Below are 25342 nucleotides of genomic sequence, written 5' to 3'. Positions count from 1 at the left end.
TCATGCACACAGCTTGCAAAAGAGACTTTGTAATTGAGGTTTTGCGCTTAATGAAGGAATAAATTGAATGGGAGTGTTGTCTTTAATTGGGGTGTTGCATTAATTAAGGTATTGCACTTAATTGTGGTAAAGCATTTAATAAGGTATTGTGTTTAATGGGGGTAGTTTACGTAAATGGGGTCAGTGCATTAATGGGGTGCTGCGTCACCCATGTATCTGCTGGCCCTCGCAGACTTGTCATCTGCCACAGTGGGCTAAATTGGGGACCAGGACCATGAGCAAGGCTGGTCAGCAGCACTGGAGCTGCTGTCTTCCCCTTCCCAGCATCATGCAGCTGGTAACAGTGCTCATAGCAATGGCTTTGCTCCTACCCTGGTGCATACAGCTCCCTCCCATCATTCCCAGCCCCACCATTCCCAATGGGTGAAGGAAGATCCATTGGGTCTGGAGGTTTCAGCAAGCGGGGTGCAGGCAGCATTACTGCTCCTGTGGCCCCCCCACAGCCAACTCCATAGCAGGCAGTGGAGATGCCTGGAATGCTCATCACACCATTGCCAGCCCTGCTCTCTTGTAATTGGAGTGGACATCTTGTCATCCCACATCTCCCCACAGCCGAGGCACTTGCTGTCCTTGCCGCAGAGCGTGACCTGGCGGGCAGGCGCCGGCAGCATGCCGAGGAGGCCATGGAAGGAGGCTGTTCTTGTTAAGCCGATGTGCTTGCAAGGGTCTCGGAGGACACAACCTGCATGAGGCAGAGCTGAGTGCTGCGGTCAGCTGGGCTCTGCAGCCACGTTTCCTTCAATTAGATCAAAATTAATGATTGCCCCAGATCCAGTTTCCTCTCGGCCTGGGGCTGCGGCCAGCACCAACTCTGGAGTGTGAGGAGCTGGTGAGGAAGACGTGGCAGCCAGCTCATGAGCTTGGACTGGCGGCAGAAGCACTCAGCAAGCTGGATCCATATCCTGGCCATCTTGGACTAGCTGAGTATCAGATGGGAGCTCCCTCCTGGGGGTCTCCTTTTGGGCAGCTGCTCGCTGCCCACCCAGGTCTGTAATTTTCCTAATCACCTGTATACCTCATCCTCCTGGGCTGCCCTGGCCACAGCACCTTTTATTCCCCCGGGCTGATCCCCTGTGTCTCTCCTGAGGAGTTGCAGCCCCGCAGGGTGGCTGGGAGGGTGAGCTCACTGCAGCAGCACAGTGCCAGTGCTGGAGCGCAGCAGGAGTTTGGCTGTTGGTATAGAAAAGAGTCAATTCATTGGCTGGGTGGCAAGAAAGGGAAATCACAACCCAACCCTCATCCAGACTGGGCTAAGAATAGAAATGGACAGGGTCTGTGTTTTGGAGGAGATGAATCATCATGAGGGTGCTGGAGGGCATCAGGGCAGGGTCAGGCCCACCAAGCATCCCTCCAGATTGTGGGGTCAGCTTGTCCCCATGGAGACTCCACCTTTCTCCTGCTATCTACTATGGTGTGTCAGGGCCCTGATGCTCTAGAAAGCCCCCTCCTTCACTGCTCCATTATTTTTTCTATGGATGCAGCCTTTTAATCTCCTCTGCTCTCACCTAAACCCCCAGTGCCTCCAGAGTGTCTCCATTGCTGCTCTTTGTTGTTACCATCCTCACTACTATTTACAGTTAGTTTGGATTTTTCTTGATGTATGTCCCAGACCAAACACAGGGGTTCCACTAAGGCCTTGCTGCCAGCAAGCGCTTCAGATGCCTCGTGAATGATTGTCCTCCTGATGCAGCCCTAAGCAACACTGTCCTTTTCACTGAGCTCCGTGCAGTTACAGGGCAGCCAGACATCCCATATGAAACTGGTAGATCCCATATCCCAAATGTATGAGGTTTCTCCTGTTTTTTCATAGCTCCCAGCTGCTTTTCCAGGCAGCTGCTTGGCTGCTGGGCATCTGGAGATGCAGCTTCTGCTCACGCAGATAACGGCACCTATAGAACGCATCCTGCCTGAAGGTTCTGACCCTCTGCATCCCTTGTTTATCCACCCGGGATTGTCCTGGGGGTCCTTGTTAAGCTCAGACAAGCTGATGCTGCTGCCCACAGCCAATGCTCTGCCCTGCCCTCCTGCCTGCTTGGCAGCCCTGCCCTCCAGCCGCTCGCCCTCTGCTTGCTGGGCAGATTTGCTTCCCGCCCCAGCCCAGCTCTTGGTGCTTGTCCTTTTGAATTGTATCTGATTGTTTTCAGGCCATTTCTCCGATTTGTCAACATCATTTCGAATTCCAGTCCTGTCTTCCCCGGCACCCGCAGCCTCCCCCCATCATCTGAGCATAGCACGTGGGCCCTGCGCCAAGTCCCTGACGATCAACATTCCCCTGGCTGGGGGGCACGGGAATGAGCAGGGGGGATTCCACTTTCCCAGTCTCCTGGCAAGCCCTTGGCTGGCTCTCCTATCCTGTTGGTTTGCTTGCATGGTGGCTAGTGAAGCCAGCACTCCGGAGCCCAGGTCACTGGCCTTCTCCTGGCTGTTAGCATCAAACCCAAGGGCTGGAAGAGGGAGCATCAGTGGGTAGACAGACTCTGTAGCTGCTTGTGGCCAGGTGAAGGGGCAGACAAGCCCCACTGCATGCCACAGAGTCCCTCCTTGTGGCCTCATATCCCACAGGGGCAGGCACTCAGCCACAGATGGGAGGTTCCAGCACAGAACCTTGGGGACCTGCAGACATGTTGGCAAAGGGGCAGCACCAGCCATTTCCAGCTGGTGCTATGTTCTCTGCCTTGTCTGGTGTGAGGAGAAAGCAGTCCCTGAGCCCTACTGCCCCCCCTTCCCAAGCCATGCTGCTTCCCCACTCCATGCCCCTGCAGCCCTGTGTTTCTACTGGCATGCCCTCTCTTCTAGTGTCTCTGGATGCAAAGCCATAGTGCTCTCTGCGCCCTGGCTTGTAGAAAGCCTGCAGCTGCAGCTGAAGATGGGACTGGTGCTTTAGGTGCCACTCACTTGGGCACAGTTTGATCCCAGCCCAACCTGGCTGCACTTTATCCTTGGGTCGCCCTGCAAGATGTTGAGCCCTTAGAACCCATTTGCCCCTGCTGGATGGCAAGGCAGGAGCAGGACACAATAGGGGAGGAGAGTCAGGAGAGGAGAGAGGAGAGGACTTATCTCTTTGTCCACAAAGGAGAGGATCATGATGTGAGGAGGGTGATAAGAGATGTCCCCAGTCCGGGTGGCAGCTAATAATGGAGCCAAAGATACCCAGAGAAAGCGGGGGTCTGTGGTCGCCATAGTATGGGGGCCAGGGCCCTGCAAGGAGCCAAGAGACAGTTCTGCTGCCATGCCATGGCTGTCCAGCACACAGAGGACACGGCTCCAGCTGGTCCCACACTCACACAGCTCGGTTTGACCTGTACCTCAAAGTCTGAGCTTACAGTGTGATCCGCCTGGCAGACCTCCGTGCCCTCATGCCCCTTAACATCACAGCAAATGAGAGGCACAGGTAGGGACCACACACCCAGCTCTGCAGACCAAAGACCCAGTGCTGGCCATTGCATGGCACTGCAGAAACTCCTCACCACAGGATTAGGCAGTTGCTGCCCATGGTCCTTACTGGGCCAAGCATTCCCACAGGGCCAAGCATCCCTGTGGAAGCTGCTGGGGGCTGATGGCTATGTGGCTGGGCTACCCATGGTGATGGTAGTGCTTGGGCTGCCTGCCCAGACCACTTCCACTGTGCCTCTCCAAGCTGGGGGTACAGGGCTGCCACGTGCTTGATGCATCCCTTGGGCAGGGAGAAGCAGCTGGATGGGGCTGTGCGTGCTCCCCGCCGGAGGCAGCCTATCATGCTGTATTGACCCGCACAGAGGCAGGAACATGTGTGGCACGCACAGATCAATGGGAAGATTGAAGATGCTTGTGCGCTTGCCGGACGACTGGGGAAAGCTTTGCCGTTGGCATTGGCAGCACAGTGAAGGTCACGCTGACCTGCGGCGCAGTCCCCGAGGAGAGGCGAGGCCTCTTGTCGCGTTCATGGGCGGCTGTCTCGTCACTTGTCCTCCGGAGACCTCAGCTTCCCTGCCAGGCACGCACCTTCTCAGCAGAGCTGTGTCTGCTGGGGGAGGTACCCAGTGCTGGGCTTGTTCTGGGGGCAGGGAGCTGGTGTTCCCCCACACACACTGTGCCACAAGGCAGTGTCACAGAGGGTTGCTTGACTTGTGGGGGAGGGAATTGGTTCAGCCTTTTTAGCTGAGCAAACCGTCCACCACCACCTGGGGAAACCGAGGCAGGAAGCTGGGAGAGATCAAGACTTGCTGTCAGAGGTGCTGTGCATGGGAAGCAGCCAGACCCAGGTGCCATGTGGTTGTTGCCTAAAGATGAACCCGTCACCTCATCACTGCACAGGCAGAGCCCCACTGCTGCGGGCAGGACGGGGCAGGAGGTCACCCTGTTTTTCACGCTGCCTGCAGGGGTGTGCTGCCACGGGGGCTAGGAGGGGAGTGTGCGGTGGAGGGAGCAGATCCCAGGAGGAGCAAGGGCTGAGCAGGGCAAAAGAGAGGGTGAGGGCTACTCCGGCTCAGCCTTTCTATCACAGCCGGTCACTGCCTGTGGTGGCCCCCACTTCCTGTGGGCTGCCGTGGGACAATGAGGAGCAGCGGTAGAGTGGCGGGGGCGGAGGGAGCAGAAATGAAGCCGGGGGAGCTCATCCCGGGCGCACAGCGAGCGCCGTGGAGAGGGGGGCGGTGGACACGCGGGGCGGGTGGCGACGCTGCCTCCCTTCTGGCTCCGGGACACTGAGGAGCACGGCGGGGCCGGTGGGGGGCTCGGGGAGGTGCACCCCCGGCGCCCGGTGTTCAGCCGCGCTTCGGCGGCGGCTCGCCGGCCGGGTCCCGCCGGGACAGCCGGGGCCGGCGGCGGGACGGCCGTGTCTCGGCTGTGGCCGCCGTGGGTCGCGGCAGGGAGGCGGTTAACGGCCAGGGAGCCGCCGAGGCAGGAGGAGTCCGCAGGCGGGCGAGCAGGAGGGGGCCGCCGGGCGAGCTGCCCGCAGGCTGCCCGCCCCCGCCGAGCCGCGCCGCGCTCTGCCCCGGGGCGCACGGGCCGGCGGGGCACGGCGGGGCCAGGCGGCGACCGCGGCGACAGCGGCAGCGGAGGGGGGCAGGCTTCGTGCCCCGCCCGCCTCGGCACGGCTCGGCACGGCTCGGCATCTCACGGCGCGGCGCGGCACGAACGGCTCGGCATCGCACGGCGCGGCACGGCTCGGTTCCGCTCGGCACGGCTCGGCTCGGGCAGCTCCCGAGCCATTCAAACAAGTGGCTCCGGCAGCACTTCGGGGCCGGGGCTGCGGAGCGGGCGCAGCGTGGCTCCCTGCCCCGGAGGCGCCGGGCCCTTTACACTGCCTCTTTTCTCTGACGCTCGCTCTTTATTTGACGATGAAATAATGTTGACATGTCTTGAATTATTAAGTATTCCCTGGATTTTATTAGCACATGATGCCTAAATGCTGCCTGTATCTGCTGGGGTCTTAACCAGAGAGGAGCGAAGGAGAGAGGCAGAGAGACAGAGCGAGGGAGAGGAGAGAGAGGGGTTTTTGACAGCTGTATTTGTGCTGATAAGCGAAGGCACAAGGAGACGATCGACTAGTGAGACAAGAGGGAAGCGGCGGCTCGGAGCTGCTGAGAGGGGCTGCGCTTCCCTCCCGAGACGGCTCGGCCCTCCCGGTGCCGTGCTGGGGCTTGGGGAGGACCCGAACTCCCTCCCAGCACCTGGCCGAGTTCTCGGTCAGTGCCTGTGTTGGGGGACAGCTCGCTGGCTGGGCACACCAGCTGTGCGGGGCAGATGCCGATTGAGATCGTGTGTAAAATCAAATTTGCCGAGGAGGATGAGAAGCAGAAGGAGAAAGAAGAAGGGGACAAGGAGAGCCTGATCGAGGAGCCTGCCCGGCCCCATTCTCGGGACCTGGCCACCTTTGCCAGCACCAGCACACTGCACGGCTTGGGACACATCTGCCGGTCAGGACAGCTGGGCGTGCGCCAGACCCTCTGGGCATTTGCCTTTCTGGCATCACTCGCCTTCTTCCTCTACCAGGCAGCCAAGTCAGCGCTGCTCTACCTGGAGCACCCCCATGTCATGGCCCTGGACGAGGAGGCCATCCGTGAGATGGTCTTCCCCGCCATCACCATCTGCAACATCAACCGCTACCGCCACTCGGCACTCACCGACGCTGATATTTTCCACTTGGCCAACATGACCGGGCTGCCCCCCAAGGACCGGGATGGCCACAAGGCCACGGACCTGCTCTACCCTGACCCCGACATGGCTGACATTGTCAACCGCACTGGCCACCAGCTTGACGACATGCTCAAGAGCTGCAACTTCAGCGGCGAGAACTGTTCATCCCGTGATTTCACTGTGGTGAGTGCACACCTGGGTCAGCTTCCCAGGGGGCCCCTGCTGGCACGGGGGGCACCCACCCCTCTGGTCTCACCGGAGCAGGGCTCCCTGGCTCACTCCGGCTGCTGAAGTTTGCATCTCTCTCTGTTTGAGTTTCCCTCCAAGTTTCACATGGAGAGAGGGAGAGGGTCCTTTGTGGGAGCTCTCGGCAGGGCTCTGTGCCGCAGGACTGGGCTGTCGGCGGGTCTGTGCCGGAGGGGATCACAGGCAGGAGCCAAGGGGGGGGTGCAGCAGGGCTGAGCGGTCCCCACGGGTGGCGTGTGGTGGGCAGGGGAAAAACTGTGGCATAGAATTCTGCTCCAGCCTGTGCTTTCCCCGGGTTGAAGTGCCCTGACATGGGGTGCTTTGCACAGTGAGAGCATGCAGGGGCGGGGGCAGGCAGAGACCCCTTTGCACACAGGGGAACCTTCCCGCATTTGGACGGTTAGCACTGGGATGTGTGTGGATGTGGAGGCTGCCGGCATTGCACACGCACGTGTGCACACACGCACATGCTGAGCTGCTCCGCTCTGGAGACACAGCTACAGCTGGGCGAGCAGGGTCTGCCCGGGGCTGCCCACTCACTGCCCAGGGCTGGCAGCAGGGCCTCCTCTGAGCAGCGCCCAATCTGCCCAAGCAGCGAGCCCCAGGCCGACCGCCGCCAGTGTGCAGCTCTCACAAATATTGAGCCTGGAATCACAAATCCCCGCTGTGGTTTGGGAAAATAAATGTGCTGAACGGGCGGAATACCTGATGGGACCCTTTTCAGACCGTAATGACTCTGGAAATGAGCCGCCTCTCTCCTAAGGCTGCCAGGGGCTACTGCTCGGCTGGCTTCTGCGTTCCCAGAAACAGTGCTGCCAGCCGGACTCCGCTTCTTGCCAGTGAATGGGATGCAATGCCATGGGCTGTGTGGGATGCTGGGGGAGAGAGGATGCTCTGTGGGTCTGGAAATGGCTGATGCAGCATGTTCCGTTTCACTTTGTGCCCATCGGTACGACGCCTGCTCAATGCGCAGGGTGATGCTGTCCCTAGGAAAGAGATGTTTGGGGGGGGCTGCCCTGTGTGGGGGGGTTGGCATGGGCCACTGCAGTGGAGTAGGAAGGAGCAGGGGGGGCAGCCCCACTCCTCCTGGGGATTTGCATGGCTCTGTGCCTGCTCTACAGCAGCTGCTCGAGTTTGCCAGGGAGAAGCATGGTCCAGCAGGGTTTGGAGCCGGCAGCTCTGGTTCTGGACAGTCCTACACGTGGCTTGGCCATGCTGGCTCCAGCCCGTGGGTCCTCCTGGAGGATCCTGAAAGCTTTGGTGTGTGAGGGAGGCAAACAAGACCAGCCTTGAGCCGGGCGGTGGCACGGCATGGCAATGGGTTTTACCATGTGCTGAACCACTCTGTGAGACTGGCAGGGCAGAGATCAGGTGGATTGGGCTGGGTACGAGCTTCCCACGAGGTGGACACAGTGTGTGGCATGCACTATGCTGTGTGGCAGCAGAGGGTGACAGACAGGACAGTCACTGGGACCCAGCTTCTTGGCAGGATGCTGCGCAGGACCAGCTGGCCTGCCTACATCATCTACTTACAGGTATGCCCTGGGGATGCCCAGGCAGCCAGGCTCTGGTGTGCCAGCACCCTGCACAGGAGCAGGTTTCAGGTGAGAGAATGACCCACAGGTTCATGGCCCAAAAAAGGAGAGTATAGGGCTCCTAAAACCTCCACCCCCTGTCCACAACTCAGCCCTCCAGCATGGCCTTTGAGGTGTGGGGGCTGTCAGCAGAAAGAGACATCTCTGCCACCTCTTACTTGCTCAGAGGAAAGCAGTGAACCTGGGGCAGAAGAGGCTGTAGAGCATGGGTGTGGGGAGGGATGTGTGAAGATGTGACTTTTCTCCACCACGTAACATGTCCCAAAGCCTTAGCAGGCAGCAGTGGGACCTGTCGAGGCATCACACTACTTGCAGCTGGAGCCTCCCACTCCCATTCCCCGAGCCAAATCGGTCCTTTGTGCCTCCTGGGAATGACTGAAACACAGCGCAGGCTGCTTGGCAAGCAGGGTGAGTCCCAGCTGTGATGTGTGGGCTTGGGCGCTCCCGTGCCTCCCAGCTGTGGCCGCAGTACAGGGGCACCCTGGCTGCTCTGCACCCAGCCGTCATGCAGTGGGGAGGTCCAATCTTTGTTGGTCCCATTTCTGGATCCTCATGTGAGCCTTCATGTTCAGAAAGCTCTTGTACCGCTGCTGCTGTGGGTGGGTGCATGAGTCACAGCGTGTCCCAGCAGTGGTGGAAGGCTCTCAGACTGCAGCACATCACAGTGGGGTAAATAGCCTGGGGTCACAGGGCACCAAGCCCACAGCAAGCAGTCTCTGTAGCAGAGGTTGTCCCCCCAGCAATCCTGGAGAAGGGAAGGAGCTTCCCCTTCAGTTGTTCTTGCAGGAGTGCTGGAGTATTTCCTTCCCTCTGGATACGAGATGCAGTTCATCCAGAGGCTGGAAGTTTTACAGCACGAGAGTGGCCAAGCTGTGGGGCTGCTGCCGACTGTCTGCCTGTCCAGGAGCAGGAGCAGTGCCGAGGCTGGAGCGTGTCCCCTTACGCTGCTGCTTGCAGCCTGTGCTCGTACAATAAATAACTCGTGCGGATCCTTTAAGTAAGAGCCGTGAGTGGTAAATGATCTTCCCCTATTCAACGTCACAAATCCACGTTCTTTATGGGATAGCAAATTAAGAAACTATCGGGGAAAAAAAAAATCCCCAGCGTAAGCATCTTCCGCGTAATAAAGCCCGGCTGGGCTGTAAATCTCCCCAGCGGCAGGGACAGCCCTGAGCCGCAGCGAGGCTCCCTGCAGCCCCGCTGACAAATGTGCCCTCTGCGTCGGCTGCTGGAGGGCCGTGCTGGAGCCCTAGCAAAGCCTCTTCTGGCCCCTTCGAGCTGCACCATGCTCCACAGCCCCAAGTCCCCACTGTGCCCGCCGGCACACTGTCCGACGGATGCCTCCGTGAGCACTCCTGGCTGGGCGAGTGCAGCTGCGGTACTGAGGGTGTGAAGCGTGAGAGCAGCTGTAGGAAATCAATGGCGCTCTTTACATGCCACTAAGTGGGAGGTTGGGAAGTGTCCCCGTGGGTCTGGAACTGAGCTGCCACGGGTGGCTCGCACCCACCCTTGCCCCTCAAGCCTGACACCCCTGTACAACACGAGGCCAGTTCAGGCCATGTCAGGGAGTACTGTGGAAAGGGGGAGCCCTCCCGGTGGTGCTATGGGGATGGGAGGGGACAGACAGATGGGGGGACAGGAATTTGGGGACTGTGCGAGAAGGTGCGTGGAGGGGCCCCGCTCCGCTGGCAGCAGTATCCCGCCTGTTCGCCGGCAGTGGCTGTGGCGGGAGGCTCCACTCGCGGCTGGGCAGGAGCCCAGTGCTTTTCTCAAAACCTCATTCACTGTCAGAAGCCTTTTGTTTGTGATGTGTGGCTGCCGAAGCCAGTTGTGCCAGGGCTGGAGGCTGGGGGAGAGCAGGGAGGTTGCTGAGAGCTGGCAGTGCCTCTCAGAGCTGGCATATGCCTCAGCTCTCCAGGCAAGGCCTCTCGCCTGTCAGGGATGTGGGCAGTGTGAGGGGTCTCCCCAGAACCCCAAGAAGACCCCAGAGGGGAAAACCCCCGTGCTGAGATGGGGAACATCCTCAGCTGCACCTATATGCACCCGAAAGATCACGGCTGGGGGGGTGGCCAGTGGGCAGTAGGCTGTTGTCTCTGCCTCCTCCCTTCAAGGCTCACCCGCCGCTCCTGACACAGGGTCCCTCTCTGACCTTTCCACCAGAAACGTACTTAATAAATGTCACATTTTCAGTCTATTTTTACGCTGGGTAAGAGAGCTGAACTGGTTGTTCTTCACCTGCCCTGCCCTGCCTGGTGCCTGCTCAGCCCCTGGAATTCAACCACTCCAATTCCCCTGTCCTCCTGTACAAGGCTGAGCAAGCTCCAGGGCATGGGGAGCTTGCTGGGGGCTTCCCAGATGCCCCAGCCCCCAGGGCTCCAGGTACTGCAGGACCTGCCCTGGCTGGGGCACAGGGTGGCTCTAGGGCCAGGCAATGCCATACAGGTCTCAGCACAGCATCATCCCCACGGGTGGGTAGCATAGCTGTGACTGTGGTGGGTGTCCTGCCATGCATGGTAGGGACTGGCTGGGCTGGGACTGGTGGTGTCAGTGCCCAGTAGAGCCTGGAGCATCCGTCACTTATCCCATGCCTGTGAGCTGCTTGGCTGAGCCACCTGTGCCCATCTGGATCAATGCACTCCACTCGCTGCATCCACCTCCTGCAGTCCCAATCCAGTGCCTGAGCCACCTACCCAGAGACTCACAGCCCATCCAGAGCCCCCCATCCTCCCAGCCTGGCCACCATGCTTGTGCATTTCCAGGCCTGTGTCCTGGGTGGTGCAGACACGTCGCAGGTTGGCTGTGCTCCTGTCCCGAGCAGCGGCAGCAGCAGCTCCAGTGCTGTTACACATGAGCTGCCCGGGCACGGCTCGAGGCGCTGTTTGTGCCAGAAAACGGGGGACTTTAATGCAATTCGTTGCCATTTAATTTTACACAATTCCTGCTGCTTAATCCGCTGAGAAATGCTAATTTATACAATTCACGTCTAAAAATAAATGTCAGTCCAGCAGCTCCCAGCAGCGGGTAGCTGCTCCCACCAGTCCCTGCTGAAGCCTTGTGCAGGGACTCGAGCCCAGAGCCCACCTTGCTCCCTGCCAGCCAGGCTGCTACTCCTTTCCCCACAGTGCCCAGGCTGCAGCAGTATGTGTGTGGGTGCGGGCATAATGGGTACTTTGGATACTGTGGTGGGACAGTGAGGAGCTGGCTGCACCTAAGGGTGTCCCCACAAAGCCCCTCATCACAGTGGGACACAGTGACAAAGGGACAGTAGATGTCTTGGCAATCTGGCTGTCTTCCAGATGGTGGGGAAGATGTTATTGGCATGGGGATTATGAGATGTCTTTGGGACTGCCATTCTCTCATGGATTCCCCTATGAAGGCTGGGCTCAGCCCCACGTGCAGCTGTACCCTGGGCTGTGGCTGGGGATGCATAGAGTGAGAGGGGTGTCCTGGTGCAAAGGGCTGGTGTGGGGCCACCTGAGCTGCACATGAGGGGTCTGGCTGTAGGTCAGGGCAGCCTCTGCCTAGCTGGCAGGTATTAATTGATCATGAAGTGCCATTAATGAATGTGGGAGGGGAGGGAAGCATGCACCCCTCCTGCCTGAGAAGTAGGGATGCATCATTAGGTCCCTGAGGAGGCTGCTCTGCAGGGGACAGGGAGGGGGTCAGATCACACAGAGAAGGGGATCCGTGACTGGGAATTGCCTGTGCTTAGCTCCCAGCCCCGTGACTCTTGCCTTCAAGCATGTCCATACCCTCCTGCCCTCCTCCCCAACCCCACTGACCCAACCATCTTGCCCTCATCACCTCCCCTCTTTCACACCTTTGCTGAGCAGACCCCCATGCCACCTCCATCCAAGTGGAGTGGCACCGACACCAGCAGTGACACTGGGGAGCAGATGCCAAGGCGGTGGGGTGTACATGAAGGGCCATGGCTGTGGGTGCCAGCTCCCTGCAGGAGGGGGATGAGGTGGGGGCACAGGGGGATGCGGAGGCGACGCAGCGGGGGAGCAGAGATGCTGGAGGAGCCGGCGGCTTTCCCACCGTCTCCCTGATTGAGATCAGATCACCGTGAGCATAAAAAAGCTCTCTTCATAATTATATTTAATGAATTGACTTTAAAAGCTCTTATGCTCTTATCTGGGTAATTTAATATCACACACTTAATAAGCCTGTCTCCGATATGGGGGGAGCCAGCGGCCAGGACGCCTGCGCCTGGTATGGCTCATCGGGGATGTGGGACGTGCCATGAGGTTGGTCCCACAAGCCAGGCTGAGTGGATAGGGACACTGGTATCCCCTGAGACCAGGGCACCCATTGAGTGATTGTGGGGCAGTGTCCCTCCAACACTGCTGGCTGCAGAGTGGGCTGGGCACCTCGGGTGTCTGTGGGAGGGATGGACACAAGACATCCACGGGGACTTGGCCCCAGGAGCCGGCGCTTGCTGGTTCCTGAGGCCACAGGGCTGTGAGTTCATGGGGTGGTGGAGACCCAGGGCTGTAGGGTTGACAGGGTGCAGGGTGACTGGCTGGAGGCAGAGGGGTTTATGGGGTGCAGCATGGCCATCTGAGCTTGGGGCAGGCCTGTCTGGTTTGCAGGTGTCCCGTGCCAGTGACATAGTTGGATGTCATGTGGCCCCATGGCTGGAAGGGTATTGCTGTGATCCTGTCCTTTGTGCCAGTGTCAACCGTGACAGGGGTCCCATGAACAGCGCTGGGGGCAGCCATGGGGCAGAGTGCACCTCAGATTCCAGTGCCACTATGCTGTAGGCTCCAGCCAATTGGGGCAGTCACCCGGGATGGCACAGAGGTAAATGAAGGCTTGTCACCACGGTCTCTGCAGCTCTACCTCCCCCCGCCGGCTCCTGCAGTTCCAGCCTCGGTGTGGGCTGCCTCCCTGCAGGCAGGCATTGCTGCAGCCCCGGCAGGAATCCCTGGCCCCCCCCACGACCCATCACTGCATACAGGCGGGCGCCTGCAGCAAGCCGGAGGGAAGGCTCTACCATATGGAGCCAAGAGCCCTGGGGACTCTTGGCTGTGGAGCCTGTGTGTGGGCTGGGGCTGGGACCTGTGTCCTATGTCTGTGGGGACAGACCTCAGAATCCCCCACACCAAGCACTCACTGGGCAGCAGGTTGGACAGCCACTGGATGGGCTCATGTTCCCGGCATGTCAAAGCCAGAGCTGCTGTGAGATAGCCTGTCCCCCGAGCCTGGCACTGCATCCCCAGTCACCCAGTGGCCTCAGGTCCCTGATTTTCAAGTGATGGAGGATAGAGCAGCACTTCCCAGTATTCATGTCAGTATTTCCCCAGGACCGGTGGCAGGGACAAGATGACAAGGGCAGGGTGAGTGATGCTGGCCTTTGGCCAGCCACCTCCAAGTGCTGGGGTGCCTGGCAGTGCTGGCTGCCATGCCAGGACTTGGTGCCAAGGCTGGGCAGGCTGGAGGGAGGCGTGTGCCGAGGTGGTGGAGTGGGGGGAAAAGGACACGGCTGCCACCTGGCCCTGCAGGGGTGTTGGGGGGCAGTCCCATGTGGATTGGGGACTCCAGCTTTCCACTGGGGCAGCCGTGCCAGGTCTCCCTCCATGAGGGAGAGGATGGAGAAGGAGGTTTACGGAGCTGCACTAAGTGACGCAAATGGTTTGAAGCCCATAAAGAGAGACGGTTTTATGTAAGAGGACTATATAAAGCTCTGCTGTTCTGCCATTGATGAGATATAGGCCTTTATTTATAGAAGGCAATGTTTGTGGTGCGAGTACTGAAAGCCAGCCAGGGACCCGCAGATAGGGCGTCGAGTCATTTGACATGCAGCTGCCGTCGACACTGTTCACACATTAAAGAAAAAAATTAACAAATTTGCAGCCAGTCAGGTGGAAAAAACAATAATTGTTGAAAAACGTATTTCCCCCTTTTTCCAATAACAAATAACTGGAACGCTGTTGGGGAGGCTTGAGCTTGTTCTGGGAAAGGATGGGCTGAGGCTCCAGCCAGGCTGGGGGATGGAGCGGGCAGAGGGAGGCAGACAGGGTTGGATGAGAGCCCAGACAGGGGATGCTGCCATGGGGTGGGTGCCCCTGCCTAGGCATTTATATGTCACCACTGGAATAACAGGGCCTACAGACAGGGATGAAGGCACTGGCAGCTCAGCATGGCCATGTGTGTGCTGGGGCTGGGGAGAGGGGGGAAAACACCAGGAGCCAAAGGTGCTCGCCACATGAGTGGCTGTGGACCAAGCCCAGCTAGATTTTCCTGCCTGGCCCAGCATTGCCTCTTCCTGCCTGCACACACAGGGATGCACTGAGGTTATTTCTTAGCCAGATGTGGCCGGGTTTTTACTGGAGAGCAAGCAGCCAGTCCCCGTGGTCAGAGCACCCTGCCAAATTCAGTTTCATGCACGAAAGGAGGAAAAACTTCCCATGATTAATTGTGCAATAGGGGAAAACACGCATCTCTAACCTACTCCTTGACAGTCGATGGCCTTTTCTCCCAGATGCTGCCCCAACATGCAGCCAGAGAGGAGGAAGCAAGCTTGGTCCCCAGGGCATGCTCCCTGCACAGGCTGCACAGTGAGGGTGCAAGAAAGGGTGCCAACACCTCTGCCACATCCTGACTCTGCCAGAACCACGAAGAGGAGGAAGCCCTTGCCAGCCAGGGCTTCCCAGCAGGGAGCAGTTAGACTTATGGTCGAGCAGCTTCCCTGCAGCTCCCCACATGGTTCTGTGGGTGGCTGTCCCCTGCTCATGCTGCAAAACCTTCCCGTGTGTCCCAGTGTGCTGTGCCACCAGCTGTCACAAACAGGGCTCTGCCAGTCCCATATCCACCACCCCACCAATGTGTCAGCAGCAGGCAGGAGGTGAGAGTGGCACATGGCACTGTGCTGCCAGGCTTGAGTTGGGGGGCTGGACCTGCATCCCAACCTGCTGGGACTCAGGGTTCCTGCATATGCCTGCCCTCTCACCAGGAGACCTCGCTGGCTGCACAGCCGGTCCTCTCCTGCCACCCTCAAGCAGCCCCTCAGCAGAGGCCCTCCAGGTCACTGGGCCCTAACCGGGCTCTCAGACACAGGCCTGAGCACGCCCTGCACCTAAGCAGCACTTGAGCGCTGGCTGAGCTCAGCTGTGCCCAACAGGTTTTCTTCCAGCAGAACAAAAGGTTCCCTCCTGATTGCAGTGTGGGGAAGGCAAGTATAAGAGGAGCAGTAGAGGCAGGAAAGCCAGAGGCTGGAAGGACCTGTGGGCACTGTGTCCCAGTGGCACAGGGGTTGGGGAATCCTCCCTGTGTTGGAGAGCTGAGCCAGGCTGTCCCCTGTCCACGGTTGCTGGGCAAACAGGGAATAGAGGCTGGGGGACCCACCAGTCACTGCCAGCCACCAGCTCTGGGTTGTGCAGGGCAGGAAGGGAGAGGAGGCACAGCCTTGTCAGAGGAGAATCCCTGATTAATCACTAACAGCCAGCCCTCCAGCCAGCAGCTCATTAGTAGTTTAATTCCCGATGCCCGGCATGCAGGAGGGTCGTGCGGCTCTGATTGAGCCGGACGCGCTGGCCTGGGCAGCTGCAATCAGGCGGCGGCTCCCCCTCCCCAGTCACAGGCACAATCAGTGGCCCTGTCCCCCACGCCCCGGGTGGGCTGAGCAGCCCATGCCGCGGGTACTACGGGTGATGCACGCACACAAATGCTGCAGATGCTGTGGGTGCTGTAGTCGGGCACGGGTGGGACACATCAGTGACAGCGGCTGCAGAGGGCTGGCAGGCAGCCCAGGGGCAGGAGTCGTGCCCGCGTCCCCCCCTGTATCCGGCTGTACTCCGGCTGTGCCTGGAGCGTCGCGGTCCCTTCGGTGTCACGGGGGCGAAGGCGGCTGTCAGCGGTGTGAGCGGCCGTGGCGAGGCGCTGCGCTCGGTTGCACAGAGATATCTCACCACTCTGTTGTCCCCGGGGTCAGTGGCACTCGCACATCCCCGTCCCGTCCCTCCACCACCTCCACCTGCACCCACAGGGCAGAAAAGAGAGGACTGTGGTGGCATCCATGTCCCTGCCTGCGTCCTGTTGTTCCTGCCGCCACCACAGGCTCTTTTCTGCCCTGGCTCTTCTTCCTCCCAGGCCAGGGCTCAGCCTGGGGGACCCCTGCAGGGACGGGATGAAGGACTTCACCTGGGCCATAGGAGCAGGGGAGGGGCTGAGTGTCCCAGCAGAGAGGTAGTGGCTGTGGATGGTGCCCATGGGCATCTGGGCTTGAAGAGGTGGGCACCGCTGTGGCTCCCAGCTGCCAGAGGGTGTTTGCAGCTCAGCCACATCCTTTTGCCCTCCAAACCGTGCTGTGCCCTTCACTCCCAAGCTGCCATTTCCACAATTTCTTTATCGCCCAAGGAGGGAGGGAGGGACCACAGCAGAGGGAAGCATCTCCATCTGTCTTCAATGCTCCAGTGGCTGGAGCAGGGCAGGGCAGGGGCCTGTGGGTGTCCCCACTGCAGTGGGGTAAGAAAGGCTAGTGTGCATGTGGGGGCATGTGGGGAACATACTGAGACTGTGACCCCTGCAGAGTAGGCAGGGCCAGCCCAGCGTCTGATGCTACTGCCCCCGAGAAAGGCATGGAGCAGCCCGCCTTCCCGAGTAGGACGGGACTGAGGGCACTATGCAAATCCAGCTGAGATTGATGCAAGTATTAATTATGTCCTGTCAGATCAGCTCTTGCCCAGCAAGGCAGGGTGTTGTGTCTGCTTGCGCAGGAAAGATGGGTTTGCACTGGCAGTGTGTGCCCTATGCCTGTCCCCTTGTCCCCAGTCTGCTCCCACAACCCCACTGTGCACTGTGGTGTGCCATGCCAGGTCAGCCTGGCTCTCCCAGCCCCATGGCACTGCCGGGCCCAGGGCTGAAGCCATCTCTGAGCAGGGAGGTGAACAGCCTGAGGCAGGAGCAGTGCAAGAGCTGTCAAGCAGCCTGGCACGCCTGGCTCTGAGGTCTTGCTAATCAGAGAGTGCCTGCAATTACATGTGCTAATTATGGGCAGAGGTTCACAGCAATTCCTGCCCTGTTGGCATCATGTTGGTCACACTGATGTGCTTTGCTTCTGCATGAGGACAGGAGTGAATAACCAGGACCATTCAGGCACTCCTTGCCCAGAAAATGGTGTATCACAGCCAGGCCTCCTGCCCAGCCCCTTCCCATCTCATCCCACATCATTCCATGCCATGCCATGCCATCCCATGCCATCCCATCCCCATTCCATTCCGCCCTATTCCACCCCATTCCATTCCTATTCCCATACCATCGCCATCCCATCCCATTCTGTGCTACCTTCATTCCCATCCCATCCCATTCCATTCCATCCCATCCTATCCTGCACAGTACACCACGTGCGGTACCATCCTTGAAGCCCTGTGTGTGCAGCCATGACAGCTGCTCTGTCCCCGAGCACCTGGTTGACTCTACATCTCGGTGGAGTTGCTTTTCAGAGGGAGTTTTTCAGGCTCTGACCCCCCTGTACTGCTTCTGCTCTGACATCCTGTTTCCTTATCGCCTGACATGACCTTAATTAACTCCCTGTGCTGATAATGCTCTGGGCTTCTCCTCCAGGAGCTGTATCTCAGCATCGTATCCTGCCTTACCCACTCAGGGACTGCTGCAGAGACTGCACAGGCAGCCTGGAACAATGGGGAGAGGGGATTGTGTGGTCAGGCAGGGCAGGGCAGTGATATTGGGGTCACTGGGATGACATGGGGTGGATGGGGCAGTGCTGGAACTGCAAGGCTGGTGCTGCATTGAGGATTTCAGAGGTGATGCTGACCAGGTAGAGATGGCTGTCATGGTGCAGAGGTGGGGGTGCAGGAGAGGGGCTGTGCTGATGCCCAGGGCAGAGCAGCAGAGGCAGTGGTGCCCATGGTGGCAGCATCCATTCCAGGCAGGCAGAGATGCTGTGCAGCAGCATGGAGGGGTCCTGGCTTTCCTCACTCTGCTGCAGGCAGGGCACAGGGGCTGCTCAGTCAGGAGATGGGGGTGGGGGCCCAAGGGGCTGAGCTGACAGGGCCTCACCACCCCCAGGGTCTGTCTGCCAGCCTGGCTGCCCCTCTGCTGCCAGCTTGGTGGATTGAAATGCCAGCAATGATGACTTGTAGCCACTTTATCTCCTGTGCTTGGTAAATATTGGCAAAGGGGAGATGTTTCAATAGTGAGGTTTGTCGATGGGAATCTCAGTGTGTGATCCTGCCAGTTCCACACTCTGCAGCAGCCCAGCTGTCTCTGAAGCAGCTGCTTCATCAGGGTTGAGTCTGACATGGGCGCAGCCTGGGGCCCATAGGGCTGCTCCCAGCACCTTCTGCCCATGGACTGGTTCCCAGCAAGGCACTGCTCTGAGCTTCACTGTGTTGCAGCTCATATCTCATCCTCTGGCAGAGGCAGCTTGGGCCCTGGAGCAGGGTCCCTGCTCAGGGCTCCTGTCAACCTGTAGGTAGCTTTGCCCTAGCAGCAGGGCAATGCCATGAACCCTGCAAAAAGCAAAGTTTGCAAAATGCTCTCAGCCAGTCTCCTCCCAGCTTGCAGCCACACAACCCTCTTCCCCACAGCTGCTACTCCCCATAACTTTAGTCCTGCCTGTCTCAGGTACTCAGCTCAGGCCCACATCCCAGGCAGCAAGTAGGATGGAGGACCAGCTGTTCTTGCATGGACAGGGTGCAGTTTGTCCCCTCTGCTCACGCTGCCTGCAGACGCAGTGGGAGTTGCATTTTCCTGAAGCTGAGCATGCGGCAGAGACCACAGGCATTATGGAAAGTGTGTACAGATACACCTGCTCACAGCATGTGATGTATGGAATGCGATGGACAGCATGTGGCCCTGGGAACACGGTGCTGGCTTCAAGCAGGGGGAAGGGAAGATGGTCTGGATAGAGGAGATGGGAGCTCCCAGTGCTGTTTCCCTGTGTGTGGGAGGCAAAGGAGTCCTCCATCTGCAGGGGCACCCCATCCCTTTCAGGACATGTCCCTGCTGCCACAGCCAACCCTGGGAGCTGGGAGGAGCTGGAGGTGACAACTGAGGAACTCCTGCATCTGCCAAGGACCAGCACAAGGGCAGTGTGGCCCAAGCATCCAGGAGGGCCAGACACCTTCAGAGTCCTAAAACCCCTAGACCATCACCTCCTGCATAGCGAGCAGAGGCTGGGGATACATGGGTAGAAGGATATGGACTGTAGGGTTGTCCCTGCCTGCCAGTGCCTGCGCCTCTTTCCCTGCCTGGCAGCCCCAAGGAGGGGGCCCTTGTCAGTGCCAGGGTGCCGGGACTCTCTTGATCAGCCCCTCTGCCCGGGAGCTCACAGGCTGGGGAAAGCCAACCCCTATCATGTTTGTTCCATTGATTTAGCACCGCAGAGAGGGTTTAATCAGCCTTTAGCCTGCACGCTCCAGCATTAAGAACAAATCCATTAGCCACGAGATAACCACAAAGGGTTGCGCTGAGGCTGGATGAGGTCCCAGCGCCTTCAAGATGCAAATTGGCAATCAAAGATCAAAGCCGCACAGCTCCCTAATCTCTGCTAAAAGGGCTCAGCTATTAACGGGCCCTTTCCCACTGGGCTGTGATCACCCCACTTCACTAGGGCTCCCGAAGTGCTGTCGGGTTACATCATCATGCCAACCGGCCCCCTGGCCCCCAGTCTCCCTGAGCTGGCCCTGGGGAGGTGGGTGCAGGCAGGGCTTAAACTGTTTGTTTGCATGTTGTTTCCTTCAGTTCTGACATGTTGGAGTCAAATTCATGTTGTCGGAGAGAGCAGAGCCCCCAGAAATGTCGGAGGTCAACAACTGAAGGGGAGGAGAAGAGGAAGAGGTGGGAGCCTGGATGGAGCAGAGCGGTAGGAGAGCAGTGCAGGGCTTATGTGGTGATTTTGGGGACGGGGGAGGGGATGCTGGAAGGCGGCTACCCCTCCTGCTGCTCAGGGATTTAGCCTGGCTCAATCCCTGCCTGGCTGCTCCAGGTGGCTCAGGACAATCCCTACTGGCCCCAGGGAAATCAGTAGTGGGAAGCATCGTGGAGGCACAGGCAGCAGGGAGTGGGTCAGGGATCAGGGCATAGCAGAGTGCCTTGAAACCAAGTTCCCCTTTTGAGAGTATTTCTGCTCATCCCATGTCACCCTGGGGCAGGGGGTGCACAAGGCTCTGGCTCCCATAGCCACTCTGCCAGCTCCACATGGTGCTGAGTTCAGGCTGCAGGGTGGGGTCGGCCCCTTACTCCTTGCTCAGGCCGCCCTGCCTGCAGTGGCTCCACACACAGCCACCCAGCAGCCCCGTGAGTCCCAGTCACCCCCCACCAAGCAGAAAAGCCATGAAGCCACCGAGCTGTGACAGCAGCTGCACTGCCAGCACAGTCAGCAAATCTGTGTCAGCCCAGAGGTGTGCTCTGCTCAGCATAGTCCAGCTCAGAGACCAGTATCCCCTGCATCCTGCTGAAATGGTGAGAGGGTGTTTGAGGCACCCTGCAACAGTGGGCAGGAGACACATCAGCCCTGGCAGCAGGGAGCAGAGGGTCATGCCTGGCTGTCCTTTCATCTAGGGACCCACTCTGCTGGCAACCACTCATTGAGGTGCTGCTCATGCCTCTCAGGCACGAGGGCAGGCAGCACAGCCTTGCAAGAGGAGCAGGCAGTGACGTGCTGGCAGCACCTCAGCCAGGGTGACAATAAATCTTATCAGTGTAAACCCATCCATAGGCAGGAGGATAACCCCCGTGACAACCCAGCAAGTTCAAGGCTTCATCTGCACAGAGTCAGTGCTGTGGATCTACAGATAAATGCCACAGCTGGAGGGACAGTGTGCCGGCTCATGGGAAGTACCCACCCTCCCCTCCTGCCTAACCCTTCCCTGAGGCTGCAGGGTCTTCCAGATCCAGGCCGGTTCGTCTCAGGGACAATAGCCATGGTGTGCCTGGTGGGAGGAGCAGACAGAGCAAGGTTAGTATGGCATCCGGCAGGGGAGTACTTGGACAGGTGAGGATGAAGGGAGGGGAACATGCAGGACGAGGTGGTATTGCCCTGCCTGCTGTCCTGGCCCTACTGTGTCCTACACGCACCATCCCATGGATCTCTGCATCCTTCATCAGCCCATGAGGGCTCGGACATCGCACAGGCTGGACCACCGGAGCTCAGTGACCGGGAAACGTGTGATTGAGTGTGACACTGGCAATGTGTCCCCGAGGCTGTGTCACAGCGCCAGGCATGAGCCAGCACGCTCTGTGGGTGCAGCCTGTGCGCCCAGTCCTGCATGTGTGTCCCCGCTCTGGCCGGGCAGCGAGGGATGCGGTGGTGCCAGGCGCGGGGGCTGCTGAGCGGGGAGGCAGGCGGCATCCCTGCCCCGGGCCCCGCTCCTCGGCTCAGCTCCCCCATCTCCCGGCAGCCGTGGGAGCAGTAATGAGATGGAGCAGCAGAAGGACGGCGAGATAAGGCTGCCTGCGCTGCCCCAGCAGATTAAACGCTGGGATTAAGCAGGCGGTGCCAGCTCTGCTGCCTTTTTATCTCGCTGCTTCTCCCCTCTTATTCTCCCGCAGTCGATAGTGAACGGTCTCCGAGCTGTCAGCAAAGGAAATTGCTTGTTAACCCTTTGGGGACGGCCGGCAGCGCTCCCTGTACGACTGCGTTCAAAGAGAAGCCGTCCCCGGGGAATGCGCTGCCCGCGGAGCTCTGCGAGGATGGGAGGATGAGGGGATACCTCCCCGCAGCGCCCCGCATGCGAAGGGGAGCAAGGCAAGTCCAGGGGCGCCCAGGATCTGCTGCTGAAAGCCACCAGAGCCCAACCAGCACCAGCCTCATGCAGAGGCACTGATGTACTGGGGTCCCTGGGGGGTGACAACTGCCAGAGAGCAGAAGCTATCTGAACTCCATAAAGGAGCCCCGGAGACACGGCATACCCCACTTTCGGGTATCCTTGATGTTCCCTGCTTCCTCCAGCCTGCAGGATGTGTGGGCTCAGTGCTACATCTGTGTGTGAAACCAGCCGCAGGGCTGGGGATCCTTCCCTGGTGCTGGGGAGAAGCGGCACGGGCCATCTGTGTCTGCAGAGCACCGTGTATGGTGCTGGGTCTCCTCCGGGTGCCAAGGGGAGACCGCAACCCAAACCCATCACTATTGCTCCCTGTGTATGCGAGTGTTTTGTTGGGTTTGCAGCAGCGAGGCTGAGCTGCATCCCATCCCAGCGCTTATCTGTAGCGTGCTGTGCTGTGTGCCCGGGGGCGGCATGCCCGGCGCGGGGGTGTCTGAGGGTGGGAAGCCGGCTGTAGAGTGCCGGAGGATGCACAGAGTAATGTCAGGATTGCTGCTCAGCACACTCCAAACCAAACCAAACAAGCTAGGGAGTGTGTTAGCAGATCGGCAAACTCGTTCTGGCATGTCTGGGGGTGCAGCTTTGGTGCATCTTTCCCATGGGGACCCTGTGCACCTCCTGAAGCAGGAGGAAGAAACATAGGACAGAAATCTCCTGCAGTTCCAGCACCTCATTCATGTACTAAGGGAGAGACCAGGGTAGGTAGGCAGCACGATCAGCATCTCAGAGATGCTGGCTGAGTGCCGACAGGATGGACTTCCCCAGCTCCTGCCCCCCATCTCACTGCTCCTGCCCCCCCAACTCTCAACACCCCTTCCCTGCACTGCAACACACCTTTGCCACTGGAACTTCATCTTCTGCAATTCCCTTCGTGTTGGCTCCTTCACCTGCCCAGGCGTCCGTTTTGGTGGACTCTTTTAAAATGCAAACAAACCATATCAAAGCATAAGCTGCCGAGAGATCTGCAGGGAGCAGGTTAGTCCCGGCTGGGGCAGCAGTCCAAACCGGGGTGGGATGCTGCCCCACGGCTGCTGTGGGATAGAGCAGTGTGTGAGCCCTGGGCAGCCAGGGCTGTGGAGCTGGAGCAGATGCTGTGCTGGGCTGCACAGGCAGGCAGAGCCTGAATTAGGAGGGGAAACCAGAAGCGACTGGCACGTGCAGGCTGGCAGGCTGGAGGCTGCAAGGGGATGGGATTGCTGTTTATAAATACATCAAGGGAGTAAACACAAGGGAGGGAAGAGAGTTATTTAAGCTAAGGGACAATGCTGGCATGAGAACAAATGGTACAAACTGGTCATGAATAAATTTAGGTTTGAAATGAGTGAGATTCTGGGACAAATTCCCCCCAGGAGCAGCAGGAGCAGAAAGCGCAACTATGCAATGGCTCTTGCTCTGCTACTGGAGGCAGCTGTGTGCTGCCATGCTGTGCAGTGGGGTCAAGAGGTGATAACCTGGGGTCCCCAGCCACTCACCTCTGCGTCACAGCCAACCTGGCTCCATGTGGCACTGGCAGCACAGATCCCTCTGGCTCCTGGCTTGGCCAGTGCAGGGCTCCTGGGGCAATGGTTTGCAGGGAGTGGTCCTTCCCTGGCACACAAGATTGGGCATGTAATCACAGATGTTGATCCTGAAAGCTGGATGGTGCCAATGTCCCCCTGCTTTACTAGTCACTGGCAGCACTGGGACAGATGTGCTGGGAAGGTGTCTGTCCATGTGCACAGTGTATCCCTCTGCCTTGCATTGCATCTCTATGCTCCTGACCCACCAGAAGCAGCAAGCCCTGTTCTAGATCCTGCCCATTCTTGGGGACACAGGCTACATGCTGGCCCTGATGCAGCAGTCTGGTGGTGACCTGCTGGCCCTGCCCAGTGTTGGGGCCCAGGTGTCTCCCACTGCTCTGCACCAGCCAGCGGCACAGCCTGCAGCCCAGCTGAGCAATTGGCATTCCAGCAGCGAGCCTGCTTGGCATGAGAGGGGCTCAGCCAACCCCATGCACCCACGTCTCCACTGCTTGGCTCAGGCCTAGCTGAGGGGACTCAGCTGGCATGGGCTGTCCTGTGGCACATAGAAAAGCACAGCTGTGGTGGCAGAAGAGGTCCTGACCTTTCTGGGATATGCTTGTAGCATCCTCTGGCCCCCTTGCCCCACGCTGCTCTCCCTCTTCCTTTGGAGGCAGGTCAGGGAGCTGTGGAGGATGCTCTAGAGCTTTGCCCTTCACAGGGAGGGAAACAAGGGAAACAAGGAGTCCAGACCAGCACTGGTGTGTGCTGCTCAGGGTCAAAGGTGCCCTGCTCTGTTGGGGTGAGGATGCAAAGCCCAGTGCCCCATAGAGGCAGCAGCTCCAGCCCAAATAGACAGGGTTGCATCCCACAGGAGCCATCCCAGCAGCTCCATATGGGGCAGGAGGCTGCTCTGGGGGGCTGCTAGTGTGGGAGATGGTTGTGCTACTTGCCGGAGCTGGGGTAGAGCCAAACTGGCACCATTCCCAAACCTTTCTCGGGAGCAGAGAAGGGAAATGGTGCGACCACGTGTGAGAAGGGACGTTTGCAGTGGCAAAAACATCCCACTGGCTCAGAAAATTGCTGCAGAATCGGGCTTGAAATGAGTTGAAATTGCTGAATCCAAGCGGATCTCATATCCCGGGCAGTTGTAATGCTGGCGTCAGCGCTGCAGCTTCCCTCCCGGGGCACCCAGGCGGGGCCTGGCTGTGCCGTGCGGGGGAACGGGCTGTTGGGGATGGGGGGGCTGCCACGGAGGGGCCAGTGGGATGAGGAGGGGCTCCAGCAGAACTGGGCTTCAGGGCTGGGATGGCCACAGTGGGGGGCAGAAGCAAAGCAGGGGGCAGAGTTCATGGGTGTGCCATTGCCCCAGCTCTACCAGTGTCACCTCAGTTTGGCCCCAGCTCTTGTGCCATGTCTCCTGTACAGGAACATCCCAGTGCCTCCAGCTGGCTGCACTCACTCAGGAAGCAGCATTTCCAGTTTTGGAGGCTGCTTTCCTTTATGCCATGGCTTTGCCCATGTTATTTTGCTCTCTGGGGTGGGATATCTCGAGATCACCCACAAGGTTACCCCTGGGCTGGCATCCCCAAGTCCAGGGTGGGCAGCACTCCAGTGTCTTCCCATTCATGTCCCCATCCCCATTTTGCTCCAGTGATGACTGTTCTCAGGGGTGTTCCTATGCTGGGGTGATCACTCCTGCATGCTGTGTCCATGCCCAGGGCCTGCCCATCAGCTGCATGTCCCAGTGGGGATGTGGGAGCAGAGCTGGATGTCCCAGAGGGGATGTGGGAGCAGGGCTGGGTGCCCCAGGCGTGCAGGAGCAGGACCTGCCGGCATCACACACGTCGCAGCTCGTTTCCCTCACATGAAAACATTTGGCTGGAAGCTTAGTGTGGCCTCTTGTCTCCTTGGAGCAATCAGGATTTGTCACCACTTGCAATGTTTAACGTCGTCTTCCAGAGGCTAAATACCATGGGGAGCCGTGTAAGCCGCGGAAATACCTGCGTGAGCTGGGATCAGCCTGAGGCTGGCA

General features: G+C 59.1%; 1 protein-coding gene across 2 annotated transcripts in view; it reads left to right on the top strand.

Annotated features, from left to right (window-relative positions):
• The first annotated feature begins 5174 nt into the window (after nucleotides 1-5174).
• The window catches only part of ASIC4 (acid sensing ion channel subunit family member 4), a 29149-nt gene continuing 8981 nt past the window's right edge, over nucleotides 5175-25342 (top strand). The window contains exons 1-2 of one of the 2 annotated variants that reach the window (XM_027678792.1): nucleotides 5175-6360; nucleotides 19728-19848. In XM_027678792.1, coding sequence (XP_027534593.1) covers nucleotides 6221-6360; nucleotides 19728-19848 — 261 coding nt within the window. In that variant the 5' untranslated portion in view covers nucleotides 5175-6220. The remainder of the gene's footprint in view (nucleotides 6361-19727; nucleotides 19849-25342) is intronic. The other variant, XM_027678791.1, reaches the window with a different exon arrangement.

This window comes from Neopelma chrysocephalum, unplaced genomic scaffold, assembly GCF_003984885.1.
Source record: "Neopelma chrysocephalum unplaced genomic scaffold, ASM398488v2 Primary Assembly neopelma1_44, whole genome shotgun sequence".
Taxonomy (NCBI): Eukaryota; Metazoa; Chordata; class Aves; order Passeriformes; family Pipridae; genus Neopelma; species Neopelma chrysocephalum.
The sequence above is the reverse complement of the archived record's forward strand: the minus strand, read 5'-3'. Positions and strand labels throughout refer to the sequence as shown.